The sequence below is a fragment of the Oryctolagus cuniculus genome, chromosome 11 (genome assembly GCF_051225735.1).
Source record: "Oryctolagus cuniculus isolate XC-2025 breed Fujian yellow rabbit chromosome 11, ASM5122573v1, whole genome shotgun sequence".
Lineage (NCBI taxonomy): Eukaryota > Metazoa > Chordata > Mammalia > Lagomorpha > Leporidae > Oryctolagus > Oryctolagus cuniculus.
The window spans coordinates 123321421-123344716 of NC_142877.1; the positions used below are offsets into that span (position 1 = coordinate 123321421).

A 23296-nucleotide genomic window follows, 5' to 3' on the forward strand; every position below is an offset into this window, starting at 1 on the left:
GCGGAGGCCGGGGCGGGCTCAAGGAGAGGCGGAGGCAGACTTTTGTTTTCGCCGACGTTTACTGCGGGCAGCGCAAGGGGCGAGGGCGCGGTGCGACTCGCGCGAGCGGCGGGCGCCCGGGGCAGGGCTGGGACGGCCGATGTCTAACGGCCGGCTCCGGGAGGCTGGTGTGCGGCGCCGTCCCCGCCTGGGCCCGCTTCGGGCTGCGAAGAGGCGCAGAGCTGGCTGCACGGAGCTCCGGGGAGCGGGCCCCGGGAAGGGTCCTGCAGCATCTTCCACTGCGGCTGCAGCTGACCCCTTAGGTAGGTCAGGGCCTGGATGTCCTCTGGAGAGGCCATGGAGAACGGGCCCAGGCTGGGAGGCGCCTGTCCGTGCAGCACGAGGGCCAGGGTCCTTGCAAGCCGGGGTGCGGATTCCTGGGCCAGAGGCAGAGGTGGACACGGTCCCTGGTCTCTTCCCCACCTCCCACCCACGGCGTGTCCACCCTGCCTCCCCCCTTACCTCCTCCAGCAGGACCAGGACTCGGCCTCCTGCTGGCCCCTGCAGCATTGCGGCCAGCAGAGCCGCCCAAGGGTCTTGCAGGCCGTGGGCAGGCCCCAGAGCCACCAGCACCAGGTCAGGTTGGAAACCGTAGGCCAGGGGCAGCACCAGGCCCAAGACGCAGTTCAGGAACCCTCCAGTTGTCTGTGGGGACGGCGGCCAGGCCTCAGTCCGGTCCAGGGGGACCTCCCCACCCCCCAGTCTCAGAGTTAGCAGAGGCCAGAAGGGGCCCGGGGCTTGACCCTCACAACCCTGCGCCTGCTCCTCCAGGGGGCGCAGCCGCTCACCGCCGGCAGTGGTGTGCGGACGTGGAACATGGACGGGGCGGCCGCCTCCTCGACCTTGCTGTTCAGCCACAGGGTCCTCCTTGCAGGGGAGGAGCGCGGGTCACCCTCCAGGGCCGGACAGCAGAGGCTCTGAGCCTCAGTGCTCGAGACCTGTCTGGCACTGCCCCAGCTGCCGAAGGGCCTCGTCCCCCCTCACCCCGTCAGCCCTAGGGGTCAACCCACAGGCGTGGCTGGACACATGCGTGACCGACGCGTACCCATCGTCCGCAAGGTCCAGGGGCCGATCCAGCTGTCCGAGGGTCACACAGAGCACCCTGGGGGAAGAACCGGCCTCAGGCCGCCTTGCGTGTCAACTGGGGCAGGGGGATCCCACGGACCCTGCCCATGGAGGCTGAGATGAGGTGGAGCTCACCTCTGGGCTCCGCGGGACAGACCTCGGCGAATGGCCACGTCCAGGGTGGCCGCCACAGCAGGGCCCGGGGTGACTACGAGGCTGTTGTTCACCTGGGGTGGAATGACAGCGTGGAGGGCGGGGCCCCGGCCAGCCCCAGCCCAGGTAAACAGCCCGTTCTTCCCTCGGCCCCTGCCCACCCGCTGCGGCTGAGCCTCCCTGAAGCTCTGAGGCCAGACGGCTCCGCTTCTGCGAACAAGACGCCCGACTCTGCTCAGGAGCTGAGGTGGGGGACACTTAGCCCCTGCGGCTGACTGCGGGAGGGTCCCTGGCCCAAGCCGACACCACCCAGCCCTCTAGACAGGCTACGCTCTGTGGGCCTGCCCACAGCCACCCCAGCCCCTCCCAGGTGGCTCTACCTGCCCATCCAGGGTCCCGTCTAAAAGGTACAGGAGCTTCCCAAGGGCAGTGAGGGCCTTGTCCTGGGCCAGCGCCTCGTGTGGCCTGTGGTGGGCACGCCAGAGGGACACATGGACACAGTGGTGACACACGGCTCGCCCGGGCCCTCCCCTCAGGCCTGCCCTGCCCACCTGGCCCAGGCCTCTGTCTCCTCCCTGGGTGCCGACTCCTCCTGGCAGAGGACATCAGGGGGCAGGAGCCGGGCAGCTCCTGGCACAGTCAGGGCAGCGGCTGTCAGGACAGGAGGCACGGGGCGGAGACGCAGCCGGTCCAGGAGGGAGCTCAGGGCAGCTGCTGCTGTCTCACACGCCACAGCCCCGGGCAGCGGAGGGGAGCAGGTGCCGGAGGCTGCGTCTGGAGGCGACTCCGAATCCCGGCCATCGAGGGAGCCCCGGTGAGCCCTGTCTGCCCCAACACGGCTACACCGACCTGGCTGCTGCAGGCTCCTCCAGTGAGGGGCGTGGGCTCTCTGGACACTCTGGATGGACTCCAGGGCGCTGTGGGGGGCGGGCGACCATGAGACCAAGCTCCCACTCTAGCCTCCGCCTTCCTCGGATCCTCTGCCACCCCTTGCACCTGTGACATGGCACCATGGGCCCCGATAGGGGCAGGATGGGATCACCCAGCAGGGCCCGCACCGTCATGCACACCGACTGTGCCAGGGACTCCAGATGGTAGCCGCCCTTGGAGAGAGGACAGGGTGGGGGCAGGTGTCACTGCGGTGGGCATCGCTGGGAGGACCCGGTCTGGGCTTGCTGCCCCTGCCCCCACAGTCACCTCCAGCACAGCACAGACCCGGCCTCCAGCCAGCACCTGCAGCAGCCGTGTGAGGTGGGCGAAGCACTCCGGCGTGGCCTGCATCTGCCCCTGGAACCAGCATCAGATGTGACGGGGCCTGAGCCCCAGGACCCCAATGCCCCCCCCCCCAGCCAGGCCAGGCCCTCACCTCGGGATCCCCGATGGCCGAGTCGAATCCTGCTGAGACCAGCACCAGCTCAGGATCAAACTGTAGGCAGAGCCGGGTGGGAGAGGGCAAGGAGGAGGCTGGAGGCCAACTGGGGAGGAAGCCAGGCCCTCCTGAGACCCCGCAGCCCCAGGGGTCTGTCCACACACTGGCCAGGTGGCTCCAAACCCTCCCCAGCCTTCGGTGGAACTGCAGGCACCCAGTCCCCCTCCCACCTGCCTGCCCCAAGGGCCCCCACCCTCTGCCCAGTCACCTCAAAGGCCAGCGGGAGGAGCACGTGCAGGAAGGCGGCCATGTAGTCTGGGTCTCCCATCCCCACCTGTGGAGGGGAGGCGTCAGGGCAGCCCTGCCCACGGCTGTGGGGCGTGGAGGGGTGCACGCGGGGGAGCTTGGCCGGGGCCGAGGACGGGCACCTGGTTCCAGGGCAGGTTGACGGTGAAACCACGGCCCTGCCCCTGCCCGACCGCATCGGCGTCCGACTCTCGCAGGAACGGCCAGAAGCGTCCGTGCTCGTAGCGGTGCCAGGAGAAGTAGAGGACACTGCAGGCGACCGGCCGGGGCCGGCGGTCAGCTTCAGGCTGTTTCCTGAGCGCAAGGCCAGGTCTTCCCCCACTGGATTTTTTGGCAGCTAGGCTGTGCGCCTTCCTCAAAGTGGGGTCCTGTGTCCCCCCAGCTCACCTGGGGTCATCCTCAAAGATATACTGGATGCCTTGTCCGTGGTGGATGTCCCAGTCAACAATGAGGATCCTGGGGACAGACCGCCAGGGGTCACCCAGGGGCTGGATGGGATCTCAGCCACCTGCTTCACCCCTTCCTGCCTGTCCTGGGCCTCCCACCCCCACAGCCGGCCTGCTACACACCTGTGCAGCCCATGCTTCTGCTTGGCGTGTTGCGCCGCTATGGCCACATTGTTGAACACACAGAACCCATTGGCAGCTGCCCTCTGGCTGTGGTGCCCAGGAGGCCTGGTGGGGGAGGGGACAGCAGTGGACACAGGGCACATCAGGAGCCCTGACCCTCATGAGGCCATCGTGGGGGCACTCGGTGAGAGGGGTGGCTCTCACCTCACCAGGGCGAGTCCGTTGCGTACAGTTCCGGTCAGCACGGCATCCACCAGCTGCAGCGCAGCCCCCGCAGCAAGCTGGGCACAGTGATAGGTCCTCTGCAGGGGCAGGTGTGCAGATGAGCACCCCCACCCCCCGCCCGACCTGGGTGCCCGCACCACCAGGCTGCAGGGAACCAACCCCGGAGCAGAACACAGGTGCAGGCCGTGGTCACAGGTGTGGACAAGGGGCTGGGGGGCAGCCATGGCCAGGGGCACCGTGCATCGGGGGTGGGGGGTGTGCACAGAGGGCACACACCGGGTGGAAGTAGACAGCGTCGAACTGTGCAGACAGCGCTTGCAGCTCCTGCTCAGCCAGGGCCTGGGTTCCCCGCACCAGGGCCACGTACTCGGGGCTGCAACAGGCAGGCAGAGGCAGGGCAAGGGGCTGGGGATCCTGATGGGTGCACCAACCGCCTCGGAGCCTGTCATCCACCCACCCACGCACCCGACAGGAAACGGGAGGGGGAGTGGGCAGCCTGCCCAGGCTCTGACCTGTGCACCAGGCCCAGCTCCGCCTCGGAGGCCTTGCGGGCTGACAGGCGGAAGCACCTCTGCTCCAAACCACACTGCCGCAGACCACTCAGCGCGGCGTCCAGGCGCGCAGGACACTCGATCTGGCACTGCGGGCTGGGGTGGACACGGAGCTGAGCGCCAGAGCCCCCTCCCCGTAACCCCCGTCCCAGGCCACACTTACTCGTCCCAGAGCAGCCGGGTGGCCGTCATGTCCTCGTGGTACACGAGGGCGGTCCCCATGGTCGCTGTGGGCCACTCAGGGGAGGCAGGTGCCTGCACAATCGGTCCCCGCGCCGGGCGCAGCACGCGGAACCCGCGCACGCGCCAGAGAGGGGCGCGGTCCACGGCGGAGGCTCCGAGGGCTCGGCTTCCGGCTTCCTCAGGCTCGGACCCGGGTCCCGCCCCAATCCTGACCTCGCTTCGGGGCGGGGCAGCCCCGCCTTCCGGGGAATCCCGCAGCGGCGCCACCTCCTCCGGAACTCCGGAGCCGACGGGAGAGCCGGAGCACCTCCCGCCCCAAACTTCCCGCGGCCACTCTACCTGCACGCAGGTGCGCAACGGAGGCGTGAAGTCGTAGAAGAGGAATTAGGTGCGCGTGCAGGCAAGGGGGGTGCCCAGGCCGCGGAGCAAAGCCGAGCTACCTTGCGGCAGGGGTCTCAGGCCCCCTCTGGCTTAGCTCCGTGCACACCCAGAGGCTCCCCCCAACCCCGGCCACTCGCAGAGCTGTGCAGCCTGCAGCTGTGGACCGGTGCCTCTGGACAGTGGTCCCAGGGTGGAGGGCTTGGCATGGGGAGCCTGGTGTCCACAGTGGCAACTGTGGGCCCAGTCTGGAGGGCTGAGGGCACGGGCACACCCCAGGGAGCACAGGCAGGGAGGCATTAAGGGGGGAGCGGGAAATCAGGTGTGGCCTCCCCACCACGGCCTGGCCTCCTACTTGCCCAGGGCCTGTAGAGGGCAGTGCAGGCTGCCAACCTGTGTGGCCAGGAGGGTGGGTGGCTTGCTTGGTGGGAAGACCCCACCCTCTGCCCCCCGGCTTGCCTAGCCCGGCCCCCTCCACAGGAGCCCCTCCTGCCTCTCAGACAGCTGATGAGACTGAGCCCCTGGCTGGACCCCAGCAGCCCCTCCAAGTTGGCCCTGGCCATTACAGGAAATCATTCTACAAAGGGTGGAGTGCCAAGCCCTGACCGGGGCTGCAGGTGACAGGCACAGCACAGCACAGCACTGGCAGCACTTTAGTGGAGACGGGGGCAGGGAGCGGCAGGACACTCCATCCTCTGGCTGGCCAGGCCAGCCTCCATCCTCTGTGTGGGGCCAGGACTCAGGCGCCTACAGCTGGGGCTCAGCACCAGGCTGCACAGCCAGACTGGAGACCTAAAAATGTTTATTTCTTTCCGGCCACCTGGGTGCACCAAGTGGCTGATTTACATTCCAGGCTGGGGGGAGGGGTCAGGAGAGGCCACGGATGCTCCCCCACACCCGGGAGAGATGATGTCCCTGAGTTGGCAACTCCGCACCCCCCCTCCATTCCTGCTCCTCAGGAGCTGGGCCTCAGATCAGAGCCCAGGACTGGGCCCTGACTCCGGCCAGCTCCGCAGCTTCCTGCTCCACCCTGCGGGGGCTGGGGGGCAGGCACACAGCTCCGGGGGTCAGAGGCCAGCCCCAGGACAGGCAGGGGTCCTGTCTGGCTTTAGAGTTCAGGTGCTCCTCCAAGGCTGGCTAAGGTGTGCACCCAGGTGCGGAGGAACAGGCCGCAGGGAGAGGGATCCGTGGATCGAGGGGGGCTGCTCAGCCTCCAAGTCAATGCTCTGAAGGTCAAGGTGGTACCCAGGGTGTCCCCGCCACCCCCCAGAGGTCTTCACAGGGCCGTCTCCTTGGAGACCCTGGCCCCCAGCTGCCTGGGAGGCTTGAAGCTGAGCACCTCTTTGTAAGTGACACCTGGGGAGGGCGAGAGACAACAGGAGGCAGTGAGCTTGGGCCCACACACACAGGGTGCTGCTGCAGAAGCCCCTCCCCCCGCCCTGGCTGGGCCCAGCCCATGAGGCAAGGCCACTGCTGCAAAGTGGACTTTCTCAGGGCACAGGCGTTCCTGACCACGGCTTCGGCCACAGACGGGACCTGTATCTACCACGATCCATTGTGAAAGCAAAAGCTCCCAGCCACAGCCTGTGGGGGGAACCACAGGGAGGGGCTGCGGCCTGTGGTTTTCAAGTTATCTTTCCAGCAGCAGGAACTTGAATCGTACAAAACTGAACTCCTGAGCACACAACAGAAGGGTGCCAGGGCACCCCGAGCCCCACAGCCCCTTCCCCCCGGGCGCGCGAGACCCAGGACCCGGATCTGCCCAGGACTGGGCGGCACACCCCCCTACCGCGCCCGGTGCTGCCAACTGGTTCTGCAGACACCAGGCCATCCCTGCTGGAGCACTGCCTCAGCGCTGCCTTGCAGGGAGGCCAGGCGTGCACCGGCCGGCGTGGCCAGTCCCAGAGGGGAGGGGCCAACAGTGCAGAGGACAGCTGAAGGGTACAGGCGAGGGTGGTGTCAGGGGTGAGGCCCAAGGGGCTGCCTGGGTCGGACTTTATCGTGGCGGCGGGACACGGCCTCCAGATGGGCTGGGTCCTGACGTGGGGCAGGAGAGGCGGGAACAATTTGGACCGCTGTGAGCAGGAGACCCTTGGACAGTGTGTGTGGAGGGACCTCCAGGAGGGCCAGGTCTCTGGCCTGGGCAACAGGGGGCAGGAGCGGCTCAGTGGGCGCCGCTGCCCTGAGCTCAGAGCCACGCCTCGCGGTTCCCGGGGCCGTGTGCCGGGCCACCTGCCAGGCCCCACACAGGCCCCACGGAGCACAACTCACGCTTCCACTCGTCCAGGGTGCGGTCCACGTCATCAAAGGAGTCGTCGTACTTCTGGGCTGTGGGCTCGTCCTCCGTGTCGTGCAGGGACTCGAAGTAGGGGTGGGCCAGCGCCTCGGCCGCTGTCACCCGCTGGTCCCCGTCCAGCACCAACATCTTCTCCAGGAGGTTCACGGCTGGAGGGGCAGCGGGTCAGGCCGGCAGAGGCGGGCCTGCGCCCCAGCCCCGAGGCCGCCCCGCTGCCCCCCGCCCTACCCAGAGGGCTTGCGTTGGTCACCACGGAGGCAAAGTCCTTCCTCTCACACTCGGGGAGGCCCTGCATGTACTGCTTGGCCTGCCAGGGAAGACAGGGTGAGGGGCAGCCCCCAGGCCAGCTGGCCTCACCCGCCCAGCTCCATACGGACATCAGCGCTCCGCAGCTTTTGCACGAAGTCGGCCGGAGGCGTCCCTGTCACCTTCATGATCTCCTTCAGCTGGTCCAGGTCTGCACTGGGGTTCAGGAGCACGACAGGGGACAGGGAGCAGGAGCCACACCCACCTCCTCCGGCCCCGCCCGCCAGGCAGCCCACGACTGAGGATACGGTCACTGCCCTTGAACAGCGTCTTCCCCGTAATCATCTCCGCCATGATGCAGCCCACCGACCAGATGTCCACTGAGACGAGACCCCATCAGCACCCGGGGTGGAGGAAGGGGCTGTAGCACAGGCCCACGCCCTCACCCGGCTCCGCCAGAACACACAGCTTTTGGGGGGCGGGGCCTCCACCATGGAGCGAAGCGGTGTGGTCTGGGAGGCCCCCGTGTCCCTGGGTGGCCTCTTACCTGTCTGTGTGTAGTGCATCCAGTTCAGGATGACCTCGGGGGCCCGGTACCACCGGGTCACCACATAGCCAGTCATCTCACTGTCAGCCTGCCTGGCCAGGCCAAAGTCCAGGATCTGTGGGAAGAATCAGAGAGATGGGACTAAGAGGACCCCTAAGGGATGCACAGGCCAGCCGTGGTCCGGGAGACCCCCAGGGGGCTGGGCCCAAGGCAGCAAGCACCACCCCAGGGTCCCTCCCTGGGAGTACCCGGGAGCTCTGGCCCTGGACTCCTCTCCCTGCTCTGCCAACCCCTGCCCGTCTTCCTGGAGGCCTCCTCAGCCCCGCCCTGGGTCAGGCATGGGGACTGGGAACACCTCCCACGCTCGCCCTGACGCAGGTATGGGGGCGTCGTGCCCGATGCCACCCCCTCAGGGACCACCCAGGGCCCATTCGCCCACCAGCTAGCTGCTCAGCCCCTGCCCAGGTGCCGGGCTGGGGGCAGATGGTGAGGGAGCCCCCCCCCCCAGGCCCCTGGCCCTCGCACCTTCAGCTCACAGTCCTCATTCACTGCCAGGTTGCCGGGCTTCAAGTCCTGCAGGCAGAGGACAGGTGGCCACTGCGAGGCCCGACGCCTGGACGGCACCCACACAGGGGCCGCCAGGCCCGACCCAGCCTCCCTGGCCCTTGCAGCCCGTCCAGGAGAGCAGAGGTGCCTGGGTCCCCAGGACACGTTCCCAGCAGCAATGCATGGGGTGTCGTGTGCACCACGCCAAGCCCACTGCACCCCCTCACGGGTGAGCAGTGGAGACGGGACTGGGCCCCTCTGGAGGCCGTAGCCAGGACTCACCCTGTGGATGACGCCAGCAGCGTGGATGTACTGCAGACAGAGGGGTCAGCAGGGGTCAGCAGGGGTCAGCGTCCCAGGGCCTCAGGGCCACAGAGCCGCCCCGCCCTGCTCTGCCCAGGCACCCCACCTTCAGCCCCTTCAGCATCTGGTACACCAGGAACTGGATGCGGTCCTCACTCAGCTTCTCGTGCTTCATGAGCTTGCCCAGGTCGGTGCCCATGAACGGCATCACCAGGTAACTGGAAGTGGGGCTGGGATGCAGTCACCCGCCAGGGCCGGGCCCTGGAGCCGGGGGTCCCACCCGATGGGCTCAGGCTCAGACCTGGAGGACTCTGCCCGACAGATGCCCCTCAGAAGGTGACCCTCAGCACCTGGTCCCCGCTGGCTTCGGTCGAGTCCTCTCTTCCCCGACCTCCCTGTCGCTCCCAGCAATGACCCCGCCTCCCCCCAGACATCCCACCCAGCCTACCCTGAATGTCACCCACTGTGGGGCTCCTGATTTCTCATCTAAAAGGCACAGTGTTGAAGACAAGGGGGCAGGAAGCTTCACACACAGGGGCCAGGAAAGGACGAGATGGGTGGTGGCCAGAGGGGTGGGCTGGGCAGGCCGAGGGAGGGAAGTCACCACTTAGCACCCCAGGAGACGCTGAGGCCTCGGGGACCCACCCTTGGCATGTCAGGCAACAGGGAGCCCGCTGCCCTCCGCAGCCCTCCGCAGGCCTGGCCCTGCTCCCAGCTGAGAACAACGTGAGCCGGAAGCAGCCTGGTCAGTGCTAGGCCGGGATGGCCGCTCCCTGCCACCTCTCCTCCACCCACCGGCAAAGGTCAGCAGCTCCAGTTACAGGCCACACGCCTGGTGCCTGGGGCCAGAGCACGGGACCAGCCTGTTAACAGGGTTCACACCTCGAGCACCGGCGATGGCCCAGGTGCTGCGGGTGGAGGGAGGAGGAGGCCCGGGCTGTGTCTGGGTGTTCCAGTGCCCAAGGGTCCCAGGAACATGTTGGGAGGGGGTGTGGAGTGGCCTGGGTCCGGACACAGAGTGAACAGGGTGTATCCCAGCGCCCGTCACCATGGCTGTGGGGAAAGGCCCCCTGCCGACCCAGAACCTAACGCTGGTGCCCAGGAGCCAGCCAGTGCCCTACTGGCCTGCCCGGCCAGCCCAGGCCAGCACTCACAAGTCTGTGAAGTCGTCCAGGGTCTCGTCTGGAGTGAACACGTCCAGCAGGCCGATCACCTGGGGGAGAGCCAGAGCGCCAGGTGGGGGAGGGTGCAGCAGAGGATGCAAGGGCTCGGTGGTACCGCACAGTGGGCAGGACCCCCCCGCAGCTGGTCTCGTCTCCCCACTGGCTCAGCCCTGGCACCTTCACCCATGCACGGTTATTTTTGGGTGGTGACAGCTGGGATGCTCTGGGGGAGGGGCAGCCTCAAGTCTGTGCTGGCTCTGAACCACCCAGAGGGCTCCCAGCCCCTCGGCCTTCCTCCCCCCTTCCTCTTCCCAACCAAGCAGCCCACAGGACCAGGATGGGGACAGATACCCAAGAGGCCCTTCCCAGAGCCATTGCCTCTGCCGGTGCGACCCAGGCGGGCAACACAGGGACAGCCAGACCTGGTCCTGCAGAGGCCCCGTGAGGCGGCAAGGACAGCAAACAGGTGTCGACTGCACATGCAAGCAGCCAGGGTGGGGACGCTGGACCCGGCGGGCGGGGCCACGGGCAAGGTGGCACAGCACAAGGAGAGTAGGGACACAGGGAAGGAGACCAGGTGAGGCCAGGGCAGGGAGGAACCCACAGGTGCAGGTGTGGCTCTGATCCTGAGAACCACCACTGAAGAGTGTAAACCAGGGTGGGGTACAGAACACATCCCCCTGGCTGTGGGGCAAGGACAGGTGGGAGTGAGGCAAGAACAGACTGAGGGGCTAGCGCTGTGGCGTGGTGCGTTAAGCCTCCATCTGCAGCACCAGCTTCCCATATGGGCACCAGTTCAAGTCCAGGCTGCTCCACTTCCGATCCTGCTCCCTGCTAATGCGCCTGGGAAAGCAGCAGAAGATGGCCCAAGTGCTTGGATACTCTGCATCCACGTGGGAGACCCAGATGAAGCTCCTGGCCCCGCCCTGGCCATTGCAGCCATATGGGGAGGGAGCCAGCAGATGGAAGCTCTCTCTTTCTCCGTAATTCTTTCAAATAAACAATCTTGAAAAAAAAAGAATATAGGTGGATGGACAGGTGGCTGCCCACAGCAGCCACCAGCACCAGAGTTGTGGGCAGAAGGGAATAGCGTGGGACATGTGGAGCAGGGCCTGGGGACAGGTGGGCCCACGGAGGTGACCACAGATGTGAAGACCCGGGGGCACTCTTGTGGGGGCTATCGGATGGACAGGGACTTCTGTGCCATGTAAGTAGATCACAGCCCAGAGTAGGGGGCCAGGGCTGAATCGAGGGAAGTGGCCCGGAGAGACCACAGGAGGGGGTCAAGGGAGGCAGGACTGGGACCCACGGCAGCTCCTTCCTCCCCTGAGCAAGGCACTCGGCTTCCTCGCGGGAGAACGGGGCTCCCGCAGGCAGAGCTGCCCAGCCGCAAGCAGCTCAGGAAGCCCCCAGGATGGCAGGACCCTCTGGCCCGGGGCTGCAGCACAGGGGATCGGAGATGGGTGGTGACTGAAGCCCAGAGCCCAGGCAGCACAGGGGGTGGTGGGTGAGCATGAATGCGAGTGTGGGTGAGAAGCTGGCTAAGACCTGCGGTCCAAGAGGCTGCCTCGTGGGACTGGTGTCCACTGCCAGTGGTTTCACGCAGAAAGGGGTGAGCCCTGGCCAGGGGCGAGGTGGCAGTTGAGGAGAACAAAGGGCCTCCGAGAGCGTCAGTGGCCAACACCCAGGTTTGCTGCTGGACACGAGGAGTCCTTCTCCCAGGGTCTGGCAGCTCCAGGGACCCGGGAGACCAGAACATCCACCCAGACCATGGCCCTGAGACTGGGCCCACCCCAGGGGCTGAGACAGTGTGGCATGGATGGGAGGGGACAGAACTCTGGGCCCCAGGGAACCCGGGTGGAGGAGCGAGAACTCCCCCTGGCAGAAGGAGCTCCTAGCAGCCAGCAGTGGCCCTGGGAGACACCTGGGGCAGCCATGTGTGGGGAGCCAGGGGAAGGATGGGAAAAGATGCCCCCAGAAGGATGTGTGATGTCCTCGCAATGGCCTCCAGCCCTCAGCTCTGCAGACACCAGCTGCCTGAGCCATTGCTCCTACCGGAGACCCCACCCTCCCCGGGGATGGCCTTGCCCATGGCCCCTGCCTGCCTGGAGCAGAGTGGGCGCTGGAGAACGGCACTGGGACCAAAGGAGGGCGGTCCCTGGAAACAGGAACCCCTACCCGACACCCCGCCCCAGCACCCGCTCCCCAGCACGGGGCCGAGGCCTGGACAGAGCCCGGTCCCCGGCAGAGAAACCAGCTGCGGAACCAGCAGGCAGTCAGACGCTGGGCGGAAGGGAAAGGGTGTCCCCCACAGAGGGACTGCGCTGCCCCTCCCCTGCAGCGGGGGCTGGAGGCCGGTGGGAGGGCCCCTCGGCCGGGAGGCGGGACCCCGCGTCCTCACGTTCTCGTGGCGCATGTGCTGGAGCAGGCGCAGCTCGCGGTAGGCACGCTTGGCGAACAGCTCCGACTGGAAGGGACGGTACAGCTTCTTGATGGCCACCTTGGCGCCCGTGCGGCTGTCCACTGCCGAGCTGCGGGGCGCACCGCTTAGCGGGGAGGCCAGGCCTGCCGACCCCCGCCCATCCCGCGGCCCGCGCTCACCACACGGCGCCGTAGGCGCCGGAGCCCACGGGCTGCAGGTCCTGGTACACAGCGCGCACCTCCCAGGCGGTCTTGGTCACCTCCTGGCGGTAAAAGCCCTTGCGGGCCGGTGGCGGCGAGCTCATCGCGGGCCGGCGAGGCTCCGCGCGCCCTCCGGCCCCGCAGCCCGCCGACCCCGGCCGGCCCCGGCAGCACGCGGCCCCTCCCCCGCTCGCGGACCAACCGGCCCCAGGGCCACGCACACGTGACGCCCCCGCCCGCCCTCCGGCCCCTCCGGAAACCCGAAGCGGCCGCCGCCCGGGGAGGGAGCAAGGCTGGGGGGAGGGGAGCGCCGGCCCTCGGCCCCAGCGCAGTCCTCCCGGGGCCCTGGGCTCATCCAAGGTCGCTATCCACCTGCCCTTCGGTTACCTCCGCCCAGCCCTTCGTCCCCGTCCCCTGGGCCAGGCCGCATCTCACGCGGGTGTCCAGATCCCCACCCCACTCCCAGGGTGCCCACATTACCATCCATCAGTCCCCGAAAGTTCAGCGCCCCACAGTGCACCTTAAAGATGTATTTATTTGAAAGGCAGTGTTACAGAAGGGGAAGGCAGAGAGAGAATCTTCCATCTTCTGCTTCACTCCCCAGATGGCCTCAACTGCAGGAGCTGAGCCTATCCGAAGGCAGGAGCCAGGAGCCAGGAGCCTCTTCCCGGTCTCCCATGTGGTACTCACATGCGACGCCGGCACTGCAGGCAGTAGCCCCCAGATTTTACATTGTGTCTTGCCCGCATCCTTCCTTCCACGGGGAGAGGTTGGTTCCCCCCTCCTGAAGGTCACACGGCACGCCCAGCGCCCAGCCCTGTGCCTGCAGACCCCAGCCTCCCAACCTGGCAGCCAGAGGGGCACGCCCAGCTCCCCTTCTAGCACGGCTGCAGGTGGGGTGCCTGCTCCAGGCATCCGCCAGTGTGTCCTGAATCCCGGATGAACCGCACTGCCCTCTCTCCAGGAAGGTGGGCCTGCCCCCGTGGGTGAAGCCCCCTCCCGAGAAAATCTGGGCCAGGGCCAGGGTCCCTGCCCCACCTCCATGCCCTGTCCATCCAGCTGCTTTGCACCTGGGCTTCATGGCAGGGGGGCTGGAGCACTCACCAGCTGTGAGCACTGGGCAGGGGCAGTGTGTGGCACCCCAGCCACGGCTTCCCCTTGTTTTCCACCTGCCTGACCCAAGAAGCCCCCGCCCTTCATGAGGGCCCAGGGCCTAGCAGGGCCCCATGCCACAGCAGGCTCTGCAGGTGGGTGTGTCACAAGCCCCGCCCCAGCTCTTACCCCAAATGATGGACATGGTCCCTCCTGGTCTCCAGGGCTCCCCCAGCAGTGGCCATCATACTGACCAGGCCTCTGGAGGTCCAATTCCCGAAAGCCCAGGGCAAGAGCAGACAGCCCACTCGTGGGCCGCTAGGAGCACCAAGCAGGGACCAGGCCCCTGTGTGGAGGTCCATGTGTGGCCATCCTGCTGCCCGGCCCCTGGGGAAGGACAGGCCTTTGCTCCCAGAGATACCCAACTGCCCTAGGCAGCCTTCCCGACCACCGAGCAAGGGGAAGCTCCAGGTGGGCCAGAGCCAAGGTTGCAGCCAAGCCTGGTGCCATGTGTTGCCCAGCGGCCTCCTCCCCTGGGATCCCTGGGTTCTCGGACCCTCCAGGGGACAAGAAGGCCACCAGGAGGTGACTGCTGGTCTGACTGGGGGCCTGAGGGACTGGGCCAGCCACCCCCTCTGGGCAGCAGGGACACCAGGGGCAGTGGGGCTGGAGCCTGGGAACAAGCTGAGCACAGAGGAACTTCTTTATTGCGCACCCCTGGTGCAGGCACTTCACATCCAGACCTCCCTGGTCCCTGGGGGCAACGGGCCCATCTCCACGAGGGACCCCCCCTCCCAGCACAGCCGAGCTGGGCCCTGTCCCAGAGGCCACGTGGTCAGCTCCATCCTGGGAGAAGGGAGGACGGCGGCTGACCCACACCCCGGGGCCCCCTGTGTCTGGCTTCAGGACCACAATCAGGGGCAGAGGTAGAGAGGGCAGCGGCTCCTCGGCTGTGGGCCAAGGTCCAGGGGCGGGGGTGTCTGGGGCCGAGTCCACATGCTCGTGTGCTGTCCACCTGGCTTCCTCCAGTCTGCAGTCTGGCTCCGTCAGCTCCCAGCTGGCTCGTTGCCCTGCCTCGGGTACCCCAGGCCCCAGGAGGACGCCCGCTTTTGCGCGCTTGGCCACCCTGGGCCCACAGACCCTGCAGAGCTGGGCCTCAGCATCACGGGTGGTGTCAGGAACCGGGGGGAGGGAGGCAATGGCACAGCCACCCCAACTCGAGGTCCTGCTGGACACGACCCCTGGCTCTTGGGCACCACAGGGTCACATGCACCAGCACAGACCTACACATGCCCTGACGTGTGAATACCTGGAGCACACACTCACACGCGTGCCCACATGCATGTGCACAGGGAAACGCAAGGGTCCAGCCAGCTTTTCGGACTTGACACTGGGAAGTTGTCCCTGCCCTGCCACCAACTGTCCACCCCAGTGGAGACTGCCCAGCCTGGTGGGGTACTGCCCTGCCTCAGCTCTCAGACCCTGGGTCTCAGGACGGCCCCCACCACCAGGCTGAGCAGCTCTGGCCACAGAGACCCTCCCTGTGAGTCTCCAGGGTCCCTAGTGTGCCTTCCCCCTACGGAATCTGGAGACAGACACTCCCCAGTGGGACCCCTGTGGCATCCAGGCCTCCCTCCGACAGTGAGGTCCCAAGAGAGACAGTGGCTGGGAGGTGGAACAATGAAGGCAGGCCCAGGGAAGCTTCTGCCTGACCCCTGCACGTGGCATGCACACATGCACACTGCATTCATGTGTGTGGGCTGCCCTCAAGTCAGGGATCCCAGAGCAGGGGGTCAGGGCTGCCTGGACACAGAGGTGTGCGGGTTGAGAGGGGGCGAATTCAAGCCCCACCATGGGTTCAAGGGTGGCCGCAGGGCAGCACCTCACTGCTCAATGTCCAGGCTACCAGATGGCTGTGGTGACTCCGGGGGCTTGAAGCTGAGAACCTCCTGGTAGGTGAGCTCTGGGGGCCAAAGGGGGAAGAGTGAGTTTGTGCCTGCCTCTCATCGCCTTCCCCATCAGGCACCTGCTGCCCTGCCCAGGCCCCTCACCCTCTGCCACACACACCCGTCTCCAGCTGCTCCACAGTGCAGCGGGGGCTGTGTCCCCTCCCAGACCACTCTGGGGAGGAAGTGGGATGTTTCCTGCGGTGTCTGGAGGAATGCAGAGCCCTGAGCCCCCCACGCCTACCCTTCCACTCCTCCACTGTGCGCTCCTTGGCCTCAACGCTTTCGTCATAGGGCTCGGCCACCGGCTCATCGTCGGGGTCGTGGTACTGGCTGAAGTAGGCGTGGGCCAGGGCCTCCGCGGCGCTGACCCGCTGGTCGCTGTCCAGCACCAGCATCCTCCCGAGGAGATCTATAGCTGCACGGGCCGGTGGAGGGGGAGGGGCTGTCAGCTCCAGCTCCAGGACGCGAGGTGCAGCCAGCCTGGGCCCGGGGCCAGTCCTCACCCAGGGGGTTGGCTCCGCGGAAGATGCTGCTGAGGTCCTTCTGAGGCATGGGGGGCAGAGACTGGATGTAGGTCCGGGCCTAGGGCACAGGAGAGGGGCCTGCAGGGATTGCTCATCCCTGGGCCCTGCGTCCCCAACAAGGCAAGGAGTCAGCAGGGCTGGGCGCGGCACAGGCAGAGCAGACGCTGCTCCCCACAGGCCTGGCTGGTTCTGCCTCCTCACCCGGCCCTGACGGCTGCAAGAGCTGGGTTTGCAGCTCCCCCGTCCCCACCGCCCACGCGGCTGTGACTTTCACCCCTGCCATCGCCGTCCCCCGTCCCCACCGCCCACGCGGCTGTGACTTTCACCCCTGCCATCGCCGTCCCCCGTCCCCACCGCCCACGCGGCTGTGACTTTCACCCCTGCCATCGCCGTCCCCCGTCCCCACCGCCCACGCGGCTGTGACTTTCACCCCTGCCATCGCCGTCCCCCGGGCTCCCCGGCGGGGCAGCTGTGACTTTCACCCCTGCCATCGCCGTCCCCCGGGCTCCCCGGCAGGCGGCTGTGACTTTCACCCCTGCCATCGCCGTCCCCCGGGCTCCCCGGCGGGCGGCTGTGACTTTCACCCCTGCCATCGCCGTCCCCCGGGCTCCCCGGCGGGCGGCTGTGACTTTCACCCCTGCCATCGCCGTCCCCCGGGCTCCCCGGCGGGCGGCTGTGACTTTCACCCCTGCCATCGCCGTCCCCCGGGCTCCCCGGCGGGGCGGCTGTGACTTTCACCCCTGCCATCGCCGTCCCCTGGGCTCCCCGGCGGGGCGGCTGTGACTTTCACCCCTGCCATCGCCGTCCCCTGGGCTCCCCGGCGGGGCGGCTGAGGGCAGGCTGGGCAGGACTTACATGCTCCGAGGAAATCTTGGCCAGAACCTCGGGGCTGGGCGTGCCCACCACCTCCATGATCCGCTTCAGCTGGTCGATGTCTGCCTTGTTCAGGAAACACCCACTGGCCATCCACCGCCCCCAGGCCCAAGAGCCCCATCTTGGGGCCCCACCCAGAGCCTGCTGTCTGACAGCTGAGGATCCAAGCCTGAGGTGGCCCGGCCCAGGGCAGAGGAGAGCCAGAGCCCACCCCCACCCCGGAGGAGGGGTCCCCGCAGCGTGACGCTGCCGGCCGCCCGGGCAAGGATACAGTCACTTCCTGGGAAGAGAGCCTTCCCCTGCAGCAGCTCGGCCATGATACAGCCCACGGACCAGATATCCACTGTTGGGGGAGGGGCAGGCTATCAGCCTGCCCACCCCAGCCCCTCCTCTGGAGGCTGGGGAGGAGCTGGCCCAGCGGACCCTCAGTCACACCCAGGCCGAACCCTTCCTTCTGTACACCCACGTTAGGTGGGGAGAGCAAGTGGCTCAGGCCCCAGCACACACCTGCCCCGGGGACCCTTGGAAAGTCTGTTTTTGAATGCTGGTCCCAGACCCTGCCTGTCCCCCAAGACTGGGCAAGGCTCCCCCAAGGCCCCTCAGCCATGGGCCGACTCCCATCCCCGTGCCCCGGGTGGGGCCCCGGTGCGAGCCCGGTCAGCCGGCCTGGCCGCGTGAGGGCTGACGGCACCTGTCTGGTTGTAGTGCATCCAGTTCAGCATGATCTCTGGGGCTCGGTACCAGCGTGTGGCCACGTAGCCGGTCATCTCCTCGTCAGCCTGGCGGGCCAGTCCGAAGTCTAGGATCTGGGGGGACCGAGAGGTGCTCAGGGCCCCTCCTCGCCCCACAGCCCACCCGGCCCAGCCCCGCCAGTCGCTCACCCTGAGCTCGCAGTCTTCATTCACCGCCACGTTGCTGGGTTTCAGGTCCTGCGTGGGCGGGCAGAGGCCTGAGCGCAGGGATAGCGCCCGCCTGAGCCCACCCGCCGCCCGTCGCCCACGCTGCACCTACCCGGTGGATGATCCCTGCAGAGTGGATGTACTGCGGGGAGGGAGGTGGTGAGCATTGGCCATGTGCCCAGGGACCCCCACCTCCAGCCCAGGCCCTAAGACCCCGCCTGCAGCCCAGGCCCTAAGACCCCCACCTCCAGTCCAGGCCCTAAGACCCCGCCTACAGCCCAGGCCCTAAGACCCCCACCTCCAGTCCAGGCCCTAAGACCCTGCCTGCAGCCCAGGCCCTAAGACCCCCACCTCCAGCCCAGGCCCTAAGACCCCGCCTGCAGCCCAGGCCCTAAGACCCCCACCTCCAGTCCAGGCCCTAAGACCCCACCTCCAGCCCAGGCCCTAAGACCCCACCTGCAGCCCAGGCCCTAAGACCACCACCTCCAGCCCAGGCCCTAAGACCCCACCTCCAGCCCAGGCCCTAAGACCCCACCTCTAGCCCACGCCCAGAGACCCCCACCTTCAGCCCACGCAGCAGCTGGTATACCAGGAACTGGACGTGTTCGTCACTCAGCGCCTGGCACTTGACGATGTTGTTCAGGTCTGCGCCCATCAGGGTGGTCACCAAGTACCTGGGGCAAGGTAGGGGGTCAGGGGTCAGGCCGGAGCCCCACTGCCGTGGGCCGAAGGTGCTCCTCTAGCCGCCAGGCACTCACACTTCACTGAAGTCCTCGATGGACGTGGCTGGCGTGAAGACGTCCAGAAGCCCGATGACCTGGGAGGCAGGAAAGCAGCTGGGCAGCATGCGGTGGGCAGGGCTCGGCCCCAGGCCAGAGCCCTCCTCCTGCCAGCCCTCCCTCCCATTGGCCCAGGGCCCGGGGCCCTCCTCCCGCCGGCCCTCCCCCCCACCGGGCCTCCCCTCCCACCGGCCCTCCCCCCCACCGCCCTCCCCCCCGCCGGCCCTCCCCACCCCCCCCGCCCTCCCCCCCACCCTCCCTCCCACCGGTCCTCCCCCCCACCCTCCCTCCCGCCGGCCCTCCCTCCCGCCGGCCAGCACCCGCTCACGTTCTCATGCTTGAGGTGCTTGAGCAGCCGCAGCTCCCGGTACGTCCTGCGGGCGTGGATCAGCGACTGGAAGGGCCGCGAGAGCTTCTTCACCGCCACCTTCTGCCGCAGCCGGGCGTCGTAGGCTGAGCTGGAAGGCGGGCGAGTGAGGCAGCCTCCCCAGCTCCGCGCCCAACCCCTCCTCGCCCGAGATCCAGAGGAGCCCCTGAGGCTGGGCCCCGGCTCGGGGAGAGGCCTGGGTACTCCCAGGGCAGAGGGTGCCCCCTACCCCGGGACTGGGCAGGTCCAGAAGTGTGTGCTGCATCACTGGCAACCGGAAGTGGACACTGGGAATGCCCAGCGAGGCCGGCCGTGCCCAGCCCCACGCCCCTCCCCTCGGCAGCAGCCCCTCGCCTGGCGGCAGGTGCAGCAGTCACGGTCCTCGGGATCAGGGCTCAGCTGGGAGCAGGTCTGGAGCCCTTTGCACAGCCGGCTCTCTGGCCAATGCGCCCGCCCACGCACCCCTTCCCTTCCCCTCAGAACCCGCCCCCGCAGTGAGCCCAGACTTGACTGCCCCCGGTGTGGGACGCTCATGGGTGCCAGTGGCAGAGAAAAATTCACCAGGCCCCCAGTGCCCCCATCACCAGGTTGTGACCCACAGGGGCAAGTCCAAGTCACTGCTGGAGAGGAGGTGGCAGATCCTTTGGCCCAATTGCATCTGTGTGGTTAGCTGAGCAACAGGGAATGGGCACCCGCGCAGTCACCTCCTTGGCAGTGGAACTGAGCAAACATGGAGGGTTGGGGTGCAGCCCAGAAAAGCCCGGGTCCCCCTGTGGGGACTTGACACCCCCGGAACTCCCAGATGTGCAGACCCAGCCATGAGTCCACCTGGGTTCCTGCCACAATATCCTCTGGTCACTCACACACGCCGGAAGACGGTGCCCCGGTGCTGGAGTGGCCGAGGTGACCGCCTCAGGCTGCGGGGACAGGCAAAGATCCGCCCAGGTGCGGGCAGCCACGCCCGCCCACCAGTCCCCAGCCTCTCCGGCCCCACTGGGACCCAGCAGCGGCCAGTGACGACCCCGCCGGGTGCCATGGGGGCACCTGGCAGCGTCCACACCTGTGAGCAGCCTGTCTACACAACGCTGGTCTGTCACCGCCCTGTCCGGCTTTCCTGTCCTGGAGCGAAGGCCGCGGCCCAATCGGCACCCCCGCCCCCCACAAGCCGCCGTGGTCTGTTTGGGTTCAGGCTCTGGAACCTGCGCTCTGGGGATCGGGCGTCAGGTCCCCCGCTCAGGATGGAGTCCGAGACTCCTGGGAAAACGAGGAGTGGGCAGGACCCGCAAGGGGCTCCGAGGCCACGCTGCGAGCCTCCGTTTTCAAACAATGGCGCGGGGCGGGGGCGGGGTATCCGCCGGACCCTGAGCCGCGCGACCCCTAACCCAGGAACTGCGAGGGGAGCGCAGACGCCGAGGGCCCCGGGGCGCCCGGCCTCCGCCGGCCGCGCCATCCCGGGACTGGGCGCGGCAGGAAGACGACCCCCGCCCCGCTGGGGGCGGCGTGCGGCGGGCACGCTTCTCGCACGCCCTCACCCCGACGCATCGCCGCGGCCCGCGCAGGGCCCGGGGGCGGGGGCAGGCCGAGGCCCCTCCCCGCGCCCGCAGCCCCGAGCGCGCCCCGCGCCCCGCCCCTACCAGACCGAGCCGTAGGCGCCGGAGCCCACCGGGCGCAGCCCCTGCAGCCTCTGCGGCACCTCCCACACCGTCTTGTTCAGCTCCTGCCGGTAGAAGCCGGCGCGGGGCCCCGACATGTCCGGAGCCGGAGCCGCGCGCAGCTGAGGGCGGCGGGGCGCGGGGCGGGGCGCTGGGCGGGGCGCGCGCGGGGCTCCTGGCTGGGGCGGGGGCGCCCGGAGCCGAGCGGAAACCGGGGCGGCGGCGGGATCCGGGCCCGGAGCTCGGGAAGCGCTTCCTCTCGGGACGGAAGGGGGTTGAGGGCCGGGCCTTTGCGGCGCCGGACCACCTGCTGGGGTCTCCCGCGGGCGCGGCCGGTCAGCACCAGGGACAGCGGCGACCCGGGGGGCCTCTGGGGCCAGGGCTCGGGAAGAAGCGGCCCCAGATGAGTCCCCTCGGGTCCCTCGTACTTTTTGCCTCTTCGGGAAGCCCACCCGAACTTCCCCAGACCCTGGGAGCCGCCCCTACCGCCCTGCGCGGCGGTCCCGTGGCCGGCGTCCTCCCGTTAAGCCCCGGCCTCGCGGGCGGTCGCCGCAGGCACGGACAGACGCTGGGTCGGGGGCTTTGGGCGGGACGCCCCCTCCCGGGATGGGAGGAACTCGGGCTCCAGTCGCCCCCTCTTTTTCAAGACGAACCCAGCGGCGCGCGCCGGTGAAGCTGGGGTGCTTGGGACCAGCGTGAAACGCGGAGCGAGCTCCCTGGACCCGCAGCTTCATGCAGACTTCATGGGTCTTGGGACCCTGGCCGGGGTCCAGGGCCTGTCCTGCTGGGGCCCCTAAGGGGTTCGGAGACCCGGGCGGGGAGGGGGACTCAGTGGATGCTTCCCCACCGCCACACGAATCGCTGGTGAGGGTCTGGAACAAGCAGGATGCGGTCTTGGCTCCATTCTCTGGACATGGACAGGTCAGCAGCATTGCTCGTGGCTCCTTCCCATCCTCACCTCTCCCTCCCCCTGCTCACTGGAAATTGGACAGTGACCGGAAGGGCTGGTCACCGCCGGGGCTGAAGGGCATTCTGGCCACCTGGACAAGCCAACATTCACCCCTCGCTGGCACCAGCCAGGCTCCTGGGTCCTGTCACTCCCATCCCTAAGGGGAGGGGTGAGGGTGGAGACCACCTGGGCGTGGACGGCAGGACCTACAGCCTTCCCCTCCCCCTGAGTGTCCCTTGCGTGTGTAGGGGTGTCCTCACAGATGAGCCCCTTCTTTCCTGACTGCCCCGGGGGACAGCAGCAGCAGACCCCTGGAAGCCAGGCCTCCAGGTTCCTGTTTCCCTACAGCCAGTGTTGGGGAGGGGCCCGAGTCACCCCCTTCCAGGAGGGGTTCACAGTCCCCTGACCCTGGCTCCTGGGCTCCCCAGCCGTAAGGGGAGGCCCCAGCGGCGAGACCAGGCCGGAGACCATTCAGACAACGCACACAGGGACAGCGAGTGTCCAGGCCGCTCTGCTTCCTCCTGGGCTCAGCCTGCTTGGGGTTCACAGGAAGCTTCGTGGGGGCAGGGCCCCTCCGTCCCATTGGCTGCAGGCCCGAACTACGTCTTCATCTTGTGGCCCCGCCCCAGGTCCTCGGGGTTACCTACCCCCACCCAGACCCCCACCAGGAGCAGAGGAGTCCCTCGCCCTCAGAGGTGCAAAGGGTGGTCCTGGGCGAGTCATCCTGGTAGCTCGTGGGACAAAGCTGACCTCACAGCCCCAAGGCCTTGATTGAGACTCTGGCCCTCTGTCCAGTGGGGCCGGCACACAGCGCGAGGCTTACCAAGCCAAGCATCTCTCTCGCTCGCTGCTGCCTCATGCCTGCCCGGGGAAGGGAGGGGGACGCTGAGGGCACCAGATGGGGGCGCTAGAGCCAGTCTCTTTCCAGCACCCAGCCAGGCTGGCCTGGTCCCACCTGGCCCACACAGGGGCCCACCTCAGGGCCAGCAGTGTCCAGGGAAGGGGAACAGGTGGGTGGGGACAGACCAGCAGCCCCTGGAGCCCAACCAGCCAGCAGAGTGAAAAAGACAGCTGTATTTGATTTACAATGAACAAGATTTACAAAAAAGGGATGGGTGGTCCTGGTGGAGCTGCTCCCAGCCCCCCAGACCCAGGTGGGGCCTCCAGGGCAGCCTGTCTGACAGGTCGGCTGGGCTCCTCCTGGCTGCCTGGCCCCGACGTCTGACGTCCAGCGTGACCTTTGAGGTGGGGCCCGGCAAACGTGGGTGCCCCCTGGGGAGGCAGGGTGAGGTCAGGAAGGCGTCGTACCGCTTGTCCTCCGTGTCTCCTCCTGCTGTCCGTGGACAGTGGGCAGACACGTCTGGGCACTCGCCCCGGGGCTGCAGGGACTCGGATCCCACCCAGAGGCCAGGCCCTGGGCATCTGAGGCGGCTGCTGGTGCGAGGGGAGGCGGAGGCCCGACTGCCCCAGGGGCCCGGCGCGGCGTAAGGCACGTTTGCGAAACACTCAGTCTTCACACAGAGACCCCGGGCTGGCTCCGTGGGCGGGGGCTAGTACAGGCTCCGGTGCCATATTGCTCGGGGCCTGCGGCGCCCCCTGCGGGGAGAGGAGGACTCAGTCACAGCCAATCCGGCCCGCCCCAAGGGCTGCT

The 23296-nt window shown here is 67.9% G+C and overlaps 4 protein-coding genes across 23 annotated transcripts in view; all 4 read right to left on the minus strand.

Moving 5' to 3' along the window:
- Positions 1-40: 40 nt before the first annotated feature.
- On the minus strand, positions 41-4829 carry HDAC10 (histone deacetylase 10). Of its 13 annotated transcripts, none has more exons than XR_016216446.1 (18): positions 4441-4636; positions 4239-4373; positions 4003-4099; positions 3706-3803; positions 3502-3606; positions 3320-3388; positions 3055-3181; positions 2895-2960; positions 2624-2683; positions 2455-2544; positions 2316-2360; positions 1809-2174; positions 1638-1722; positions 1240-1331; positions 1085-1141; positions 828-906; positions 502-684; positions 41-416 (listed from the first exon to the last, which is right to left on the minus strand). XR_016216446.1 is itself a non-coding variant. In XM_008251463.5 (18 exons), the coding sequence occupies exons 1-18, from the start codon at positions 4497-4499 to the stop codon at positions 144-146; spliced, it is 2148 nt and encodes a 715-aa protein (XP_008249685.2). In that variant the 5' UTR covers positions 4500-4829; the 3' UTR covers positions 41-143. The 13 variants fall into 13 exon arrangements, 9 of the variants coding, with proteins under 9 accessions (XP_008249685.2, XP_089163921.1, XP_051695173.1 ...); XM_008251463.5 differs by having other exon boundaries at positions 2254-2360; positions 4441-4829; XM_089307795.1 differs by having other exon boundaries at positions 2254-2360; positions 2624-2732; positions 4441-4638.
- Positions 4830-5623: 794 nt separating this feature from the next.
- MAPK12 (mitogen-activated protein kinase 12) lies at positions 5624-12778 on the minus strand. 5 transcript variants are annotated; one of them, XM_070053090.2, is made up of 12 exons: positions 12600-12778; positions 12341-12470; positions 9931-9989; positions 8883-8994; positions 8756-8785; positions 8453-8500; positions 7928-8042; positions 7689-7760; positions 7512-7591; positions 7363-7441; positions 7110-7283; positions 5624-6194 (listed from the first exon to the last, which is right to left on the minus strand). In XM_070053090.2, exons 2-12 carry the CDS (start codon positions 12353-12355, stop codon positions 6115-6117), a joined length of 864 nt encoding a protein of 287 aa, XP_069909191.1. In that variant the 5' UTR covers positions 12356-12470; positions 12600-12778; the 3' UTR covers positions 5624-6114. The 5 variants fall into 5 exon arrangements, 4 of the variants coding, with proteins under 4 accessions (XP_069909191.1, XP_069909190.1, XP_008249684.2 ...); XM_070053089.2 differs by having other exon boundaries at positions 7563-7591; positions 12541-12757; XM_008251462.5 differs by having other exon boundaries at positions 12541-12756.
- Positions 12779-14340: 1562 nt separating this feature from the next.
- On the minus strand, positions 14341-21176 carry MAPK11 (mitogen-activated protein kinase 11). Of its 2 annotated transcripts, none has more exons than XM_051839216.3 (12): positions 20679-21176; positions 19006-19135; positions 18657-18715; positions 18461-18572; positions 18011-18040; positions 17881-17928; positions 17691-17805; positions 17271-17342; positions 16982-17061; positions 16106-16184; positions 15844-16017; positions 14341-15616 (listed from the first exon to the last, which is right to left on the minus strand). In XM_051839216.3, exons 1-12 carry the CDS (start codon positions 20792-20794, stop codon positions 15537-15539), a joined length of 1095 nt encoding a protein of 364 aa, XP_051695176.1. In that variant the 5' UTR covers positions 20795-21176; the 3' UTR covers positions 14341-15536. The 2 variants fall into 2 exon arrangements, with proteins under 2 accessions (XP_051695176.1, XP_051695177.1); XM_051839217.3 differs by having other exon boundaries at positions 18488-18572; positions 20679-20870.
- Positions 21177-22699: 1523 nt separating this feature from the next.
- PLXNB2 (plexin B2) overlaps positions 22700-23296 on the minus strand; it is a 28194-nt gene continuing 27597 nt past the window's right edge. For all 3 annotated transcript variants that reach the window (XM_070053066.2, XM_051839207.3, XM_051839211.3), the window contains one exon: positions 22700-23241. The gene's annotated coding sequence lies outside the window, so the exon portion shown is untranslated. The remainder of the gene's footprint in view (positions 23242-23296) is intronic.

Excerpts from the sequence above, each read along its gene's own strand:
- HDAC10 (XM_008251463.5), bottom strand. The coding sequence starts at position 4,499 with ATGGGGACCGCCCTCGTGTACCACGAGGACATGACGGCCACCCGGCTG. Across the intron at positions 4,100-4,238 it reads GAGCTGGGCCTGGTGCACAG|CCCCGAGTACGTGGCCCTGG; the intron begins GTCAGAGCCTGG and ends TGCCTGTTGCAG. Across the intron at positions 2,961-3,054 it reads TCAACCTGCCCTGGAACCAG|GTGGGGATGGGAGACCCAGA; the intron begins GTGCCCGTCCTC and ends TCCCCTCCACAG.
- MAPK12 (XM_008251462.5), bottom strand. The coding sequence starts at position 12,665 with ATGAGCTCGCCGCCACCGGCCCGCAAGGGCTTTTACCGCCAGGAGGTG. Across the intron at positions 7,761-7,927 it reads GATGCACTACACACAGACAG|TGGACATCTGGTCGGTGGGC; the intron begins GTAAGAGGCCAC and ends GTCTCGTCTCAG. Across the intron at positions 7,284-7,362 it reads GACCAACGCAAGCCCTCTGG|CCGTGAACCTCCTGGAGAAG; the intron begins GTAGGGCGGGGG and ends CTGCCCCTCCAG.
- MAPK11 (XM_051839216.3), bottom strand. The coding sequence starts at position 20,794 with ATGTCGGGGCCCCGCGCCGGCTTCTACCGGCAGGAGCTGAACAAGACG. Across the intron at positions 17,929-18,010 it reads CTGCAGGGATCATCCACCGG|GACCTGAAACCCAGCAACGT; the intron begins GTAGGTGCAGCG and ends CCGCCCACGCAG. Across the intron at positions 16,185-16,981 it reads CCAAGATTTCCTCGGAGCAT|GCCCGGACCTACATCCAGTC; the intron begins GTAAGTCCTGCC and ends CCTGTGCCCTAG.